Source organism: Pleurodeles waltl, chromosome 9, assembly GCF_031143425.1.
Source record: "Pleurodeles waltl isolate 20211129_DDA chromosome 9, aPleWal1.hap1.20221129, whole genome shotgun sequence".
NCBI lineage: Eukaryota > Metazoa > Chordata > Amphibia > Caudata > Salamandridae > Pleurodeles > Pleurodeles waltl.
In genome coordinates, this window is record NC_090448.1 from 936264599 (window position 1) to 936280438 (window position 15840).

The 15840-nt window shown below is 46.7% G+C and overlaps 1 protein-coding gene across 3 annotated transcripts in view; it reads left to right on the forward strand.

Annotated features, from left to right (window-relative positions):
* The window catches only part of LOC138260123 (cholesterol 24-hydroxylase-like), a 247845-nt gene that overhangs the window by 142207 nt on the left and 89798 nt on the right, over positions 1-15840 (forward strand). For all 3 annotated transcript variants that reach the window (XM_069208296.1, XM_069208298.1, XM_069208297.1), the window contains exon 5: positions 12386-12472. In XM_069208296.1, coding sequence (XP_069064397.1) covers positions 12386-12472 — 87 coding nt within the window. The remainder of the gene's footprint in view (positions 1-12385; positions 12473-15840) is intronic.

Genomic DNA, 15840 nt, shown 5'->3' on the forward strand with positions numbered 1-15840 from the left:
GTAAAACTTCTGACCAAGGTGAGTCTGGTTTATATATCTGATCCATGTGACATTGGGTTGTCTTCAAATCACACCTAGTTCCCAGTCTACCATGACCAGTTCACCGCAGTGAGCGCTTAAAGGTTTCCAGCGCTATTTTTTTTTAAGTTTAAAAATTCACATCTCTGGTTCCCCATTATTGGATTTTTGGCATCTTCATGTAATTGTATGTATTATAATTGGTTTGGGATTTTCCTTGTGTTGTGTTTTGACTTTATTACGGTTTCAGTAATGCATAAATACTTTGCACATTGCCTCTAAATTAAACTTGTCTGGTCCGTGCTGTAGCTATGGGAGGTGAGCTCAGTCTTATATAGTGACTTTAGTAGTTCATCCTGACAAGGGATGTCATTATTACGTGTGGTTGGAAGTTACCTCCCTCAACTAGTACTGCAATTTCTAACAAGATGTACCTCTGAACATATCTTTGTATAGACAGATACACCACATGCTTATTTTGACAAGAGATAAAAATGCCCACTTCCTCCCAAGTTAGATCTATGGGGTTTACTATAGGGGGGCCTTAAACATGATGCCTAATTAGAAAGCTAATCTGGCAGTATCTACTTAAATCCCAGTCACCAAATCACCATTACAATATCCAAAGTACTCTGAAGTGCCAACCCCTTAGGCTCTGTGGTGAGGGGAGCCCTTCCTGGGAAATTTGCCTTTATGGTTATTTAGAGTATTCAGTTATTCTTGCAAAGCCAGCTCTGTTTGAGAGAGGGCATTTATTAGGTGGACAAGAAATGGTTAAGAGAGGAGCAGCTCATGGGAACATGTGTTTTGAGGAAAAGCCGCTTAGTGCAGTGCCTCCCGGAAGGCTGTGGGTTGGAAGGCAGAGGTGACCGGCAGAAGGTGAATGAGGGAAGAGAGTAACAGGTAGAAGCCATCTCTTCTGAAGGTCATGCGCCGTATTGCACATAGTGCCCCGGGGGTACAGTGTGCAGTACGCTCCCTTTTTGTTCCTGAGGGGCACTGTGGTATTACAGAAGGGGACCCAGATGCTTGTGGGAGAGAACCCCCTCTCAGGATAGCGCTGGTGCTTCACGTGCGGCAACACTGTCTTGAAACGACATTCCCTTATTTGAAAGGTCATGGCCTCATGCAAATGTGGGCTCACTTTGCTTGTGTGCCTGTGCCATATTGCCAACGCAAGCAAAGAGGCGAGCATGCACTGAGGAGGTGCAATGACATTGTACTACAAACCGATGACACACTGTCAGTGTGTGCCCCTTATGGCAGTCCTCTGAAGGGCAGAAAGGGAGTGCCATGGACACCCCAGACATCCCCCTGCAGGCTGGTGTAGTGAGTGACTGCACTCGTCTGTTGGGGGATCTCTAACCCCTCCCTTAGGTAGAAGAGGATCCCTGTCTGCAGCTGCATTTCACTGAATGTGTTGCCCTGAGGGCAGCAAGAGTCTGCAGCTGCCCTGGGGGCAGCGCATTAATTATAGGGCCATATGTACAAACACATTTTCCCATAGACATAGAATGGGTAAAACCCTTTGCTACATCTGGCCCATAATGAGGTGCACAGTCGCTATTTGCGCTTGATGCACCTGCTTAAAAGTGCAGTGTGGATCAAACAGGACAGTGTGTTCTGTATATGTAATACAGGCCCAGAAGGGGAGCTGACCAAAGTTATTTCAGTACTGTGAGGTATGTAGAGCTCAGATTAAACTCACCAAGGCTGTGTGTCACAAAATCGCGCTGACACAGAGTTAACTAGAAGGGCTGTGTAAGGGGTGAAAGGCAGGAAGGTCTGAGTAAGAAATCAAATGAAGCATCTGCCCCAGCTGACCCTGAACAAATGTAAATAAGAATAGGGATCAGATAAATGAGAGAAATAGCCCGAAACTTGATGAGTCATTGAGGCCCTTGCATAACCACCTGGAGAACTGAATTTAACAAATGGGCGCGCTACCAATCAGATGTTAGGCTCCGAGAGGCTAAGAGAGGGTGGAACACGATTGAAGGGGCACGGGCATGGGAGGCCTTAGCAGATGCCTTAAGTGATCCAGGGGACTGAGGGACGTCCCAAAAAGGGGTTGTGGAACAAATCTACCATCAAGCATGGATTTCCAGCTAAATGGGTTACCAAGGACATCATATCTCAATAACTAGCATCACTCTATATGATAGCTACGAGCGGTGTTACACTTAGGACACTCCCGAGGGATGGGTGGGGAAATTATGTGGTTTGAATGTTGCGAAGTTCTTGAAGAGAGTGTTACGAAATGTTGACTGATATTGGTTAAGGAGAACCTAGAATGCTTGTACAAAACTGTGAACTGAAAAGACGAACAGAAATGTTAAGATGTGCTAGTTATCGGAATTGAAATCTAAAAGAAAACGTAATTTACTCCTTACTAATGAACTAGAGATGTATCATGCTTGAATATAGACATCAGAAAAGCAATAAAAATGTGTTTAAAAAAAGAATAGGTTATCAGCATTGCTGATAAATGACTGCCTTAGGATGAAACCACAATAAATCCAACAATTACATTGGAAAAATAAAAGGTATTTGTCATGGCCGCTCCAAAATTGTTGTAGGGTGACCAGAATTTGACACCCAAAAACCGGGACATTTCTCAAAAATAGACAAATGGTAAGCAGCCTAAACCACGACTCCTTAACAACGAGGGTCGTTATCCACGAAAGCGGAACAACGCTTTCGTGAACAAAGACCCTGTTTTCCTGTGCCTTAACCAAGCATGTCAGGAACAACGAACATGCGTGGTTAAGGCAGAGGAAAACAGTCTGCAGATGGGAGAGGACGAGGTCCGGTAAGTGGGGCTGGGGTACGGTTCAGGGGTAGTTTTAGGGGCAGGGTGGGGGTAGTTTTCGTTTTTAAGGGTGAGGGGTCAGGGTAGTTTTAGTTTTTTAGGGGCGGGGGTGGGGGGTCGGGGTAATTTTATGTTTTAATGGTGGGGGGTCAGGGTAGTTTTAGGGGTGGGGTTGGGGTAGTTTTAGTTTTTAGGGGCGGGGTTGGAGGATCGGGGTAGTTTTAGGTTTTAGGGGCAGGGTGAGGAGTCGCAGTAGTTTTAGGGGCAGGGTTGGGGTAGTTTTAGGTTTTAGGGTCGGGGTGGGCGTCGCAGTAGTTTTAGTTTTTAGGGGTGTGGGTGGGGGATAGGGGTATTTTTAGCTTCTAGGGACAGGGGTAGTTTAAGTTTTAGGGGCAGGGGTGGGGGGTCAGGGTAGTTTAGGTTTTAGGGGCAGGTGGGGGGGTCGCAGTAGTTTTAGGGGTGGGTTGGGGTACATTTAGGGGCGGTGTCTTGGAGTCGGTGGTTTTAGGGGCAGGGTGGCGGGTGGGGGTAGGTTTAGGGGCGGGGTGGGGGTTGGGGTAGTTTTAAGTTTTAGGGGCGAGGTGGCGGTCAGGGTAGTTTTAGGTTTTAGGGTCAGGGTGGGGGTGACGGGTTGTGGTAGCTTTAGGGGCGGGGTGGGGGGGGTTGGGGTAGTTTTAGGGGCAGTGGTGGGAGATCAGTGGAGGTTTAGGTTTTAGTGGCGGGGTGGGGGGTTGCAGAAGTTTTAGGGGCGGGGAGGGGGGTTGGGGTAGTTTTAGGGGTGGGAGGTCGCAGTAGTTTTAGGGGCACGGGTGGGGGGTCAGGGTAGTTTAGGTTTTAGGGGCGGGTGGGGGTGTTGCAGTAGTTTCTAGGGGCGGGTGGGGGGTCGGGTAGTTTTAGGGGTGGGGTGGGGGTTTGTGGTAGTTTTAGGGGTGGGGTGGGGGTTTGTGGTAGTTTTAGGGCATTGGGGTGGGGGTCGGGTAGGTTTAGGGGTGGGGTGGGGGTTGGGGTAGTTTTAAGTTTTAGGGGTGGGGTGGGGGTCAGGGTGGTTTTAGGGGCGGGGTGGGGGGTTGTGGTAGTTTTAGGGCATTGGGGTGGGGGGTTGGGGTGGTTTTAGGGGCAGGGGTTGGGGATCGTGGTAGTTTTAGGTTTTAGGGGCGGGGTGGGGGGTCGCAGTAGTTTTAGGGGCGGGTGGGAGGTTGGGGTAGTTTTAGGTTTTAGGGGTGGGGGTCGCACTAGTTTTAGGGGCGGGTGGGGGGTTTGGGTAGTTTAGGTCTTAGGGGCGGGGTGCAGGTTCGCCGTAGTTTTAGGGCCGGAGGTTGAGGGTTGGGTAGTTTTAGGTTTTAGGGGTGGGGTGCAGGTTTGCAGTAGTTTTAGGGGCGGAGGTTGAGGGTCGGGTAGTTTTAGGTTTTAGGGGAGAGGGTGTGGGGTCATGGTAGGTTTAGGGGCTGAGTGGGGGGGTCGCAGTAGTTTTAGGGGCGGGTTGGGGTAGATTTAGGGGCGGTGTCTTGGAGTCGGGTAGTTTTAGGTTTTAGGGGCAGGGTGGCGGGTGGCGGGTGGGGGTAGGTTTAGGGGCGGGGTGGCGGTCAGGGTAGTTTTAGGTTTTAGGGTCAGGGTGGGGGTGACGGGTTGTGGTAGCTTTAGGGGCGGGGTGGGGGGGTTGGGGTAGTTTTAGGTTTTAGGGGCAGGGGTGGGAGATCAGTGGAGGTTTAGGTTTTAGTGGCGGGGTGGGGGGTCGCAGAAGTTTTAGGGGCGGGAGGGGGGTTGGGGTAGTTTTAGGGGTGGGAGGTCGCAGTAGTTTTAGGGGCAGTGGTGGGGGGTCAGGGTAGTTTAGGTTTTAGGGGCGGGTGGGGATGTTGCAGTAGTTTCTAGGGGCGGGTGGGGGGTCGGGTAGTTTTAGGGGTGGGGGTTGTGGTAGTTTTAGGGCATTGGGGTGGGGGGTCGGGTAGCTTAGGGGTGGGGGTTGGGGTAGTTTTAAGTTTTAGGGGCGGGTGGGGGTCAGGGTGGTTTTAGGGGCAGGGTGGGGGTGGGGGGTTGTGGTAGTTTTAGGGCATTGGGGTGGGGGGTTGGGGTGGTTTTAGGTTTTAGGGGCAGGGGTTGGGGATCGTGGTAGTTTTAGGTTTTAGGGGCGGGGTGGGGGGTTGCAGTAGTTTTAGGGGCGGGTGGGAGGTTGGGGTAGTTTTAGGGGTGGGGGGTCGCAGTAGTTTTAGGGGCGGGTGGGGGGTTTGGGTAGTTTAGGTCTTAGGGACGGGGTGCAGGTTCGCAGTAGTTTTAGGGGCGGAGGTTGAGGGTCAGGTAGTTTTAGGTTTTAGGGGCGGGGTGCAGGTTTGCAGTAGTTTTAGGGGCGGAGGTTGAGGGTCGGGTAGTTTTAGGTTTTAGGGGCGAGGGTGTGGGGTCACGGTAGGTTTAGGGGCTGAGTGGGTGTCAGAGGGGTTGCATGCTGGAACTATGCATGCCTTTACCAGGCATGCCTTTACAACGAAAAATCGTTGTTAAGGCATTTGTGGTAAAGGCATTAGTGGTAATAACTCGGTCGTTGTTCCGACCGCGTTGTTCAGGCATGCATGGTTCCAACATGCGTTGTTCGGACGTATATTTAAATGAAGGACTACAATTTTACTTCAGCGGAGCACACAGAACAACAGTGCTCATTAGCACAGAATGACAGACCGGACACTAAGAACATAAGCAAAATGCAATGTTTAAAGCCACTGTAATGCCTGTTAATTAAATTGTTTTCTTGTAACACTTGCTAACGATCTCTGCTTTGGGAAAGAACAAAAAAAATCACCCCCTACTGTTTTCAGGCGACCCTCTCTAAAAACTGGGACATGAGCTAAATTTCCCGACATCTGCCGGGACAGGTGGTGAAAATCCGGTACTGTCCCAGCAAATCCGGGACACCTGGTCACCCTATATTGTTATCATTTGAGCTTGATGTTTGCTGTGGTGGTAAAACTTTAAAATGGGTTCTGTTGAAATAAAGTAAGAAGAAGAAGTCATAATCTGATGTTCTGACCATGACATAAAATTAATGATAACCACAATGGAATATATCACTCTCATACTGAAAGGGATGCATAAAAACAAATATCAGTATACTGATCAGGAAAATATTGATAGAATACCATGTATGTGGGCACATTGGATTCAGGAATTTAGATATGGGGTTAAATAATCTTAGCCCTTATAGCCCGAGATCTAGAAAGACTTTGCAGTGGAAAGAAGGAAATTAACACAGTCTCTGTGTTTTACTGGACTCAGTTGTGGTGCCCACCCTTTGAATCCATGTGTGATTATTTGGCTTGCCTTTGTAGCAAAGTCTGCAGTCTTTGGCCTTTCCTGAACTCATGTGTTCCACACCACTCTGACCTACATTAAAAGGTTGATTGGGCTCTTGGTGAGCCAATCAAGTTATATGTACAATATTGCCCGCTTTAATACTTAATATTAATATTTTATTTAATGTTGCCAATATTTCTCTTTGCATGTTCCAGGTACAATTTATATATATAGTACTATTACATTGCCCCCCCCTGAAGAACATTAACTCTACCTCCAAGTTTTTTAACAGTATTTTTATTCTTTTTTATGAACATTTTTTATTGATTTTCAAATGAGTGCTCACTCACAGGAAACATCAATAGGCACACAAGTGCAGAAGATGATGTGCAGAGAAGTGCATGTTGGCTTCTCCCTCCAGTGATATGTATTCTGTCTATCACAAAGTTATCACACAAGTGGGAATATTAAACTCTGCTTTCCATTCTCTAGGTGTCAGTACGTACACAATACTGTTAGAATAAAGCAGCATCAAAATCCACCTCAGACGTTCAATTCAATCTAGGTTGTGGAAACTATTCCATTGACCCAGTGGCCCTCATTATGACCCTGGCGGTCCATGGACCTCCAGGGCCGCGGTGGAGGTCTCACCGCTGCAGGACTGGTGGTGCAGACCACTATATTACAACCACGGCAGTTTGGCCACTGCCAAACCGTTGCGTCCCCGCCTGTTCCGCCACTTTACCGTGGCCTGCCGGGCTGGAGGTTTCCACCTGCACCCCAGCGGGAGTCAAATACCTGCTGAAGTTATTAAGACTAGGGACACTGCCAGCATTTTCCTGGCGTTCTCACCGCCTCGAAAATGCTGGCGGAAAGGTATCCCGACAACAGGAACTTGCATTCCTGTTGTCGGGATCCCCCCAAACATCTCCGCACACACGCATGCATGCAACCACACACACACACAATCACTGACACACCCTCACTCACACACACACACTCACAGCATTCACCCCCATAGACACACATACATACCCATACACATCACACACGCATGCAAACACTCTCCATCCCCCTGCCCCATCCCTTCAACTACATACATACATACACATCCCACACCCCCTCACTCATCTTCACACAACACACCCCCACCCCCCAATCGTACCTCACCGCACGCACACACACACACAGAGACCATATACACATACAAACATACACGCACCTGCACGCACGCAATCACTCACACACCCCCCTTACTCATTCGTCCATTCACACACCTCTACCCCCTTCCCCTTGCGGATGACACTTACCTTGTCCGATGAGGTGCTTCTCCGTGAGGGGAAGGGACACGGTGCTTCCACCGCCGGCAGCGCCCCGCCACCAGAAGACCGCCCCACAGAATTACTGTTGTAATTCTGTCGGCGGTCTTTTTCTTGCGTGGCGGTGCCGGCAGTGGAACTGCCTAAGCACCGCCAACAGAAATGCTACCGGATATACGACGGCCGGCAGTGCAGATATCCAGTGGCAGTCATAATACGACGGTCGGAAGACCACCAGCACTGGCGGTCTTCTGGTGGCCACAGCTGTGACGGTCTTCGGAAAAGACCTGCACAGTCGTAATGAGGGCCAGTATCTTTATGGTGCTCTACAGCTACCATACTCCACCCTCTCAGCTGCCACATACCGATCCATATTCGGACACTGAGAGCTACACCTCATGCTGCTTGAACGCCTCATAGTTTTGAAATATCTCATCTAGCCACAACCAGCCCGTAGTGCAGATTAGTTTTGACACTTTTGTTCTTATTTTTACTTTATTTGTAATTGTAACTTTTTTTGGTCACTTTTTGCCTGATTATGAGTGTGTCAGTTAATTTCGAGCCGTGCATAAACCCCTATTTACACACGTCAGAATTGAAAGTTTGGTTGTATTAACCCAACCGATAATTATTAGATCCATTAAATACCCCGACCTATATTAAATTTCGGCAGGTCAAACAAGGGAATAGCACACAGTATTAACAGTATCATTCACTGTTATTGGGTTAAACCCCCAAAACTGCTTTTTTCCAACTAATTTATAATAGGTGTTAGTTATCGCACAAAACAAATAACGTACCTTGTGGTATTGTTGTTTATTAGGGGTGATAAAAGGCACCTAGACTCAGATTTAGGCCCTTTGTCTGCGTTGAAATGTGCTCTTGTTTGTCAATATTATTTTACTACTTTTTTTAGAAACAATCTTGTGGAGTGCATTAAAGGTTAGATGTATGACTTTCAAATAAATAATTTTAGCAGGTGATAGACATACAGATGTTCAGGTCTCTTAAGATCTGGACACCACAAAAATATTGTGCTACAAAAATATGGTAGCCACAATATTGACTAACAAAATATTGTGATGGTAAGTATACATAGCTAAGTATAATTCTGCCGCTCTTAACTCCATATCTACTTACGTTTCAGTATATATTGGAAGGTGCATATTAGTAAAGTTAAATATAGTAAACCGATAATTAATTACCGATATACCTACCTTCACAAATTTTTTTGTTGAAATTATTGCTATGGTATTTTTGTAGCACAATTTATCAATCTCAATGTTCTCGTAGTATGCCTGTTGAAAATAAGGGCCAGATGTAGCATTGTTCCAAATTGCTAGTTGCAATTTGCGAGTCCCAGCGACTCGCAAATTGCAACTCGCAATTTGGAATGCAGAAAGGTGTCTCGGACACCTTCTGCGAGTCGCTATGGGGTCGCAAAGACCCACCTCATTAATATTAATGAGGTGGGTCGCAATTTGCGACCCCATAGCGATTCAGGGCACTCAAGGGGATGGTGGCCTGCTGGGAACAGCAGACCACCATTTCCGTGACTGCTTTTAAATAAAGCAGCAGCACTTTGAAAAAAAAAAACGAAACCTTTAGTTTCGGTATTTCTCAGGGCAGGTAGTGGTCCATTGGACCACTGCCTGCTCTGAAAAATTATTTTTAATGCCAGACACAAAGGGGAAGGGGTCCCACGGGGACCCCTTCCCATTTGCGACTGGGTTACCATCCACTTCAAGTGGATGGTAACTATGAGTCCATTTGCGACCGCATTCGCGGTCGCAAATGGAATTACATCGCATTGCGAGTCGCAAATAGGAAGGGAACACCCCTTCCTATTTGCGAGTCGGAAATGCATTTTGCGAGTCGGTTCCGACTCGCAAAATGCATTTCTACATAGCAAAGTGGCTTTAGCAACCCGCAAATGGCGATTTTCGCCGTTTGCGAGTCGCTAAACCTTTGCTACATCTGGCCCTAAGTTCGTAGTAGTACGATGTAGTGCTTACTATTTATTTGTAAACCTAAGCTCAGAGCTTTCTCAATTCAGCAGGCCAAATCATTGATCACTACTTGGGCTAAGTTTTCATTTGGCATGCTTAATTTGTTTGTATTTAGTTGATAAAGGTAACATTCCCCATTTTGAAAAAAGTGGGAGAGCTAGCCAACGATGTGGGCAATATAGTCCACCATGAGAAATTATACCAGGCTCATCAGGACCTTATAAAGGGAGCGGCCTCTGAGCTTTTTACCAGGGTCCAGAATCAGAAGAGGATCCAACAACATAACTCCTTATGGTACAATGCAGTCTGCAGGAAGGCAAAGGGAGAACTCCTCAGATGCATCAAGGAGGGAACAGATAGAGAAAAGCTGCGAGAAAGTAGACGGGCTTATAAAAAACTGGTCATTCATGCTAAAACCGAATGGGAGGAGAACCAGTGGGAGGAACTTACCACTTCCCTCGCAACAAGAGACCACCGAATGTTTTGGAGAGTAGTAAACGGGGGGTCGGGGAACCTCCATTCGGCAATAGAACCAAATATTGCAGCAGGGGTGTGGCAGGCACACTTCCAGTCTCTCTACAGTTCCGAGCAGGGAGAAACTAAGATTGATTTCGGTACTGGACTGGTAGAGTATGGCGGGGATTTGATAACAGTGGGGGAGGTGAAGGTAGCACTAATGGGACTTAAAGCTGGAAAGGCGCCAGGATTGGACGGCCTGCCCGGGGACCTGTTCAAGCAGGAGCCCGGTGTTTGGGCCCCCTATCTGGCTGCAGTGTTTAATGGAGTTTTGTGTGGCATGGAAATTCCGAGTACTTGGCTGGGGGCAGAGGTGGTTCCTATATTTACAAAGGGCTCGCCCCTGCTCCCAGCCAACTACAGACCAATCAGTCTAATTGACGTGTCACAGAAGATGTTTGGCAGGATACTGCTGAATCGGCTTCAGGACTGGGTGGAAGAAACGGGTGCCCTCAATCCGTATCAGGCGGGATTTAGAAAGGGAGTTTCTACAGTGGACCAGGTTTTTCGTCTGAACGTTATCTATTGGAGGGCAGCAATATTGGAAGGGGGTAGTTTATACACTATATTTGTGGACCTGAGGGCTGCGTTCGACCTCGTGCCCAGAGGGAAACTCTGGAGTGTTCTGGCTGAGATGGGGGTCCCCCCAGACATCCTGATAATTTTAAAGAGATTGCACCATAATAACTATGCCCGGGTCAGGTGCGGGAAACACGGGGAATTAACGGACAGATTCCCCGTTGACAGGGGGGTTAGACAGGGCTGTGTATTGGCACCGACCCTGTTCTGCCTCTTCGTCAACGGGGTAATCGCCCATCTCAATGGAACTGAATACACTGATGCCCCAAAATTGAATGGCAGCAGGGTGCCTGCAATCATGTTTGCAGATGACACCCTGCTGCTGTCCAAAACCCCCATGGGGATACAGAGGATCCTTGATTCTTTTGTGGCTTTTTGCACAGATAGGGGGTTAGAAATCAATGCTAACAAAACCAAGTTTATGGTTATGAACCCAACCCCAAGATCACGCCCGAACCCCTTACTGGGAGCTTCACGTTTAGAGAGAGTCTCCACCTTTGAATATCTAGGTGTAACGTTGAATGAAACCATGTCCTGGGGAACTCACCAGACTAGGGTTAATCTTAAATTAGTGCAGACCACTGGCGGCATTGCTCGGTTGATGAGAAGCTCCACATATCGACCGCTGGGGCCGCTTATCCAGATATACAAGGCACAGGCTAGAGGAGCTCTGATGTACGGGGCGGAACTGTGGGGTCACACAGCTTCCTGCAGTTTGTCTATAACTGAGAACAACTTCATTAGACAGATAGTAGCACTTCCGTCCAGTACTCCGCTCCTCCCCCTGAGGATGGATCTGGGTCTGAGACCAATAGCAGATGAATTAGGTCTCAGACCCATAGTCTTCTGGCGAAGGCTATGGAGCACCGAAGAACTCTCTTCTTATAGGGCGGAATTGAGGGAGTTTTTAACCCACCCTAAAGCTCTACAGATCCCGTGGATAAAATATATAAAAAAGTCCTGTATGGGATTGGGCCTCCCCGACCTGTGGTCGGATCCAGCTAACGCCTCACTAAGGATCCCACGAAGAGCTTTGGTCAGTGCTTACCACGAGCAGAAATTAGCTATGGCCCTAGACTGCAAGAATGAGGGGTCATTAACATCTGTATTCGCGCAAAGCAAGGACTCATACCGCTTGGAGAGGGTTCTGGATGCTATGTCTCCTGTGCTGGCCAGGAAGCTTTTTCTACAATGGAGATATGGCACATTGCCTCTGCGATCTTACACCTGCTCCTGGTCAACACTGCCATCTACCAAGCTATGTCCGACATGTGTGGGAGCAGAGGAAAGCGATCTGCATGTGGTCTTGTTTTGTCCAACTTACAAGGCCGCCAGGAAATATTGGCTCCTACCACTTATTAGAAACCTTGGTTTTAGGGAGTACCTCCCGGTGTACAGAATTTTAAAAACTGATGTTTCAGGTCCAATTGTGTTTGCACTAGCCAAATTCCTTACCAATGTCTGGCATATTCGTACCCGTATTTTAAAGTTGCAGGCTCCTATCTAATTTTAAGTTTTTATTTTAATTGTATGGTCTTTTATCTGATGTGTTTCCTGTTTACTTTCCCTTGATGGTTTTACATGTTCATATGTGTGTTTTTTGTGCACATCTTTTATGGCCAAATTGGCCGAAATAAAGATTAATTTAAGTTAAGTTAGAAAGGTAACATTCGTCGAAATGTGTAGTGTCGTCAAGCTGGTTGCAGTTGCCATAGGACTTTTCTATTTAAGCATTAATTTGGAGCTTGTTATGACCACACTGCAAACTCTGCTTGTTAGCACATCACAAATAAATAAATGCAAATAATATAAGTTTTATTGTCTTTGCTTTCCCCCATCCTTTTTAACCTTAGATGTCTAGGAAAAGGTTTGCTGACAGAAACCAATTATGATTCCTGGCACAAGCAGCGAAGAATGATGGACCCAGCCTTTAGTCGCACGTAAGTCAGATAGATGTATAGACTGAACCAATAACATCTTTAATGTCTGTCATTTCAAAATATGAGATATGTCATACTCTGACTTTAGTGCTAAGTCTGTGTCTTCGAGAATGCTCTTTGTTCTGAAGCCTGTGGTTCCAACGAGGATCTAGGGCACCCTTTCCTAAGCTACTGTAAAGCCTGACAACCACATGTTTAATAAAAGGTGTGAGGGCATCATTGATCAGGATTTCGTAAAAAGTAAAAAAGTATTTGGGACTGATGTTTACCCTTAAGGCTATTCAGCACAGATTTAAATAATGTATCATGAATTTTAACATGGTAAACGGGAATTCACTAGTATCATCATTTGCAGACTTCACACAAATTGTATTGTCTCATTCACAGCAACATGCTGTGTCTCATGGTGTTCGAGCTCTAGTCCAATGCCTGTTTAACACTGACTTTTTTGTCTTTTTTGTCTTTTTCTATGAAGAAGCAATGGTCTGAAATGGTGCTAGGTGTCATGTGGCGGTTGATCACTCTGAGCCCTGCACAACTCTTAGGGCCTCATTGTGACTTTGGCGGTCGGCAAAGCCAGGGGGAGGAGGCTGCCATCATACCGGTGCCTTCTCCCCAGTCATATTATGATGTTTCCACCAGGCTGACCGGTGGAAACATCGAATTACGATGTTTCCGTTGGACAAACCGGCGGAATCAGTGCCACGGCATTGGCCTCGGCTCCCCTAAGGGGGCGGAGGCCAATACTGTGGCACAACGGCACCCTCAGATGCATTCTGAGGTTACAGGAGGAGGGCCCCTGCACTGCCAATGCCTTGGGTATGGGCGGTGTAGTGTCCCCCCCACTGTACCCCCCAGCACTGGCTTTCCACCAACCTTTTCATGGCGGTGACCCCTCCATGAGAAGGCTGGCAGAAAGAGGGCTCGTGATCAGCATGGCAGCACTAAACTCAGTGCCGCCATGACTGACCACGACTCCGACTGCCGCCACCCCATTGGGATTCATCACCGGGGTCGTAATCTGGCAGTTCGACTGCCAGGAGGGTGGTGGTCCGACCGCCACCATGGGTTTGGCAGTCCTCGGACTGCCAAACTCGTAATTAGGCCCTTAGTCTACCTGAGACTTCAAGAACATACTTTCTTATGTAGCTCTTGGATCAGGGTAGCTCATTTATTATATCTATTGTTCTGGTGTTCATATTGAATTGTAAAATCTGCTGATGAGATGATCAATTCCTATATTATATATGTTTCTACCACCTGACTGATTGATATCCAGCTCCATATACTCACAATCGGGGTGAGGAGGCACATGCTTAAGCATAATATGTGGTGCTCTGCATAATTCGAAGTGTAGTTCTTTAGTTGTGGTGAAGAGACCACCTCTTTTTTGCACACTTTTTGCTACCTCTAATGATGTTTTCTTTCAAGAACCTAGGTGGCTACTGAGTTTCTTATCTTTGATTGGAGAACAGAGAACGTTTCAGCTGCTAATCTTGGCTTCTGAACTGTAAACAGGACACTGACTCAAGCAGCAATTAAGGAATAAAAGTGATGGTTGGAATGCTTGGCGTAATCCCAGCCACGGATAATTACTTTGGGCCACATTCTGTTATATCTTGTGGTACCCATTTGTGCCATTACGTATTGGGACGAACCTTATCAGATTACTCTGTCTAGGAAGGTCCAGAGCAGATTGCCAGGCCAGATTTCCTCTGAACAGGAACACAAACAACCCAGAGTGTTCCTTGCTTGTTGAGTGATATGGTACAGTGAGCACAGAGTAATCAGCATTGGCTGATCTTAATTCAGTCATTCCTCATCAATTTTTTTTTCTCAGGGTGATCCCCTAAGTGCAATGGTTATGCCTTGATGTGTGTTATGTAGAGCACAGTGCGAAGGGCTCAAGTTGAGCCTCTGTGATAAGGGCCATTAAAGCTGAGTCAACATTTGCAAATTAAAGCTCTACTTTGCCGAGAGACAACCATAACATAGCCTCAAAAATCAAAATAGAGGCTGAACAACTCAAACAGAAATTCCACAAGACAAAATCTGTAGAAACTCGGGCATTAGCCAATTTGCCCATGCTGACTCAAAAGAGCATATATGTCAAAGGCTGACCCAGGGAGGTACCAATGTGTAAGCTCTCCTTATCTAAGCCATTTTGCGCACAGAATGTCCCTACTCAGTCCCATACACAAATATGCCCACTAAAATGCAGTCTTCTCATACACAATTGCCAATCCTTTGTTCTTCTCCAGTCACAACTGACAGTGTGCACTGGAAATTTGGGTGCCTGTTCTGGGAAAGGCATTTTTAATTTTTTCACTGATTCGGATATCCGATACCTAGCCTTTGAATGCTAATTTGTTTACACTAGGGGAATCCAACTTTTGTCCAGGTTTTCAGGATAACCACTGACTCTGTAAATGAGATGCATTTAGATTGATGCCATTTAAATGTATTATATGTGAATATTATTACAGATCACTCATGGATGTGGCCTTCCATAACTGTTTCGGACTCCCCTGAATTACACTAATTCTGTTAAACATGTATATAGTGCACTTCTCAAACTAAACTACCTCTTAGAACTTTATTAAGAGGCGTTACCCAACAGTATACATTTTTTTAATATTAAACCTGTTTGCACCAAGCTTCCTTTTGTTTGTGTACACCACCATGTGCGCATGTACACACCTCTCGTCTGTATATATCTAAAGCTAATGCACATTCTTTTCTAAGTTTCATCTCATCAACTGCTCCATCTTATGTGGGCCCTAAAGTCACGCATTCACCTGAATGATCCATCCTGTATTTTGCTAGCGTGCACTTTACCACGGCTCCCCTTTATATATCTTGCCCTTTTTAACTGCATTCAAATATTCATATCATCTGCATCCACATAGCACCTCTCCTCCGTGTGCACCCAGAAATTCTTCTTTGTTACCTGCCCCGTTCTCCGGAGGCCACCAATCCCATCGCACCTGTTTGCACAGAACTGCCCCTGCTACTCAGTATTAAACCGAACTTACTGGAATTTCTGAGGCAATCTTCCATCTTCATAACACCACTCACACTTATGCGAATGTATCTTCCTTTCACCTGTGCGCATCTAACGTCCCCTCATATGCATGCAGCCCCTTTAACTGATATACAGCAGCCTTGATTTTACACATTTGTACCCGACCCCTTCACCTGAGGCATGTAGCCTGTGATTAGTTAACGTCCCAGACCCCTTTATCTGCGCACCTAGCCCCACACATCTAGTGCACATTAGTATATGGACACACGGGCCCATATTTATACTTTTTTAGCGCCTTATTTGCGTCGGTTTTTGACGCAAAATCGGCGCAAACTTACAAAAT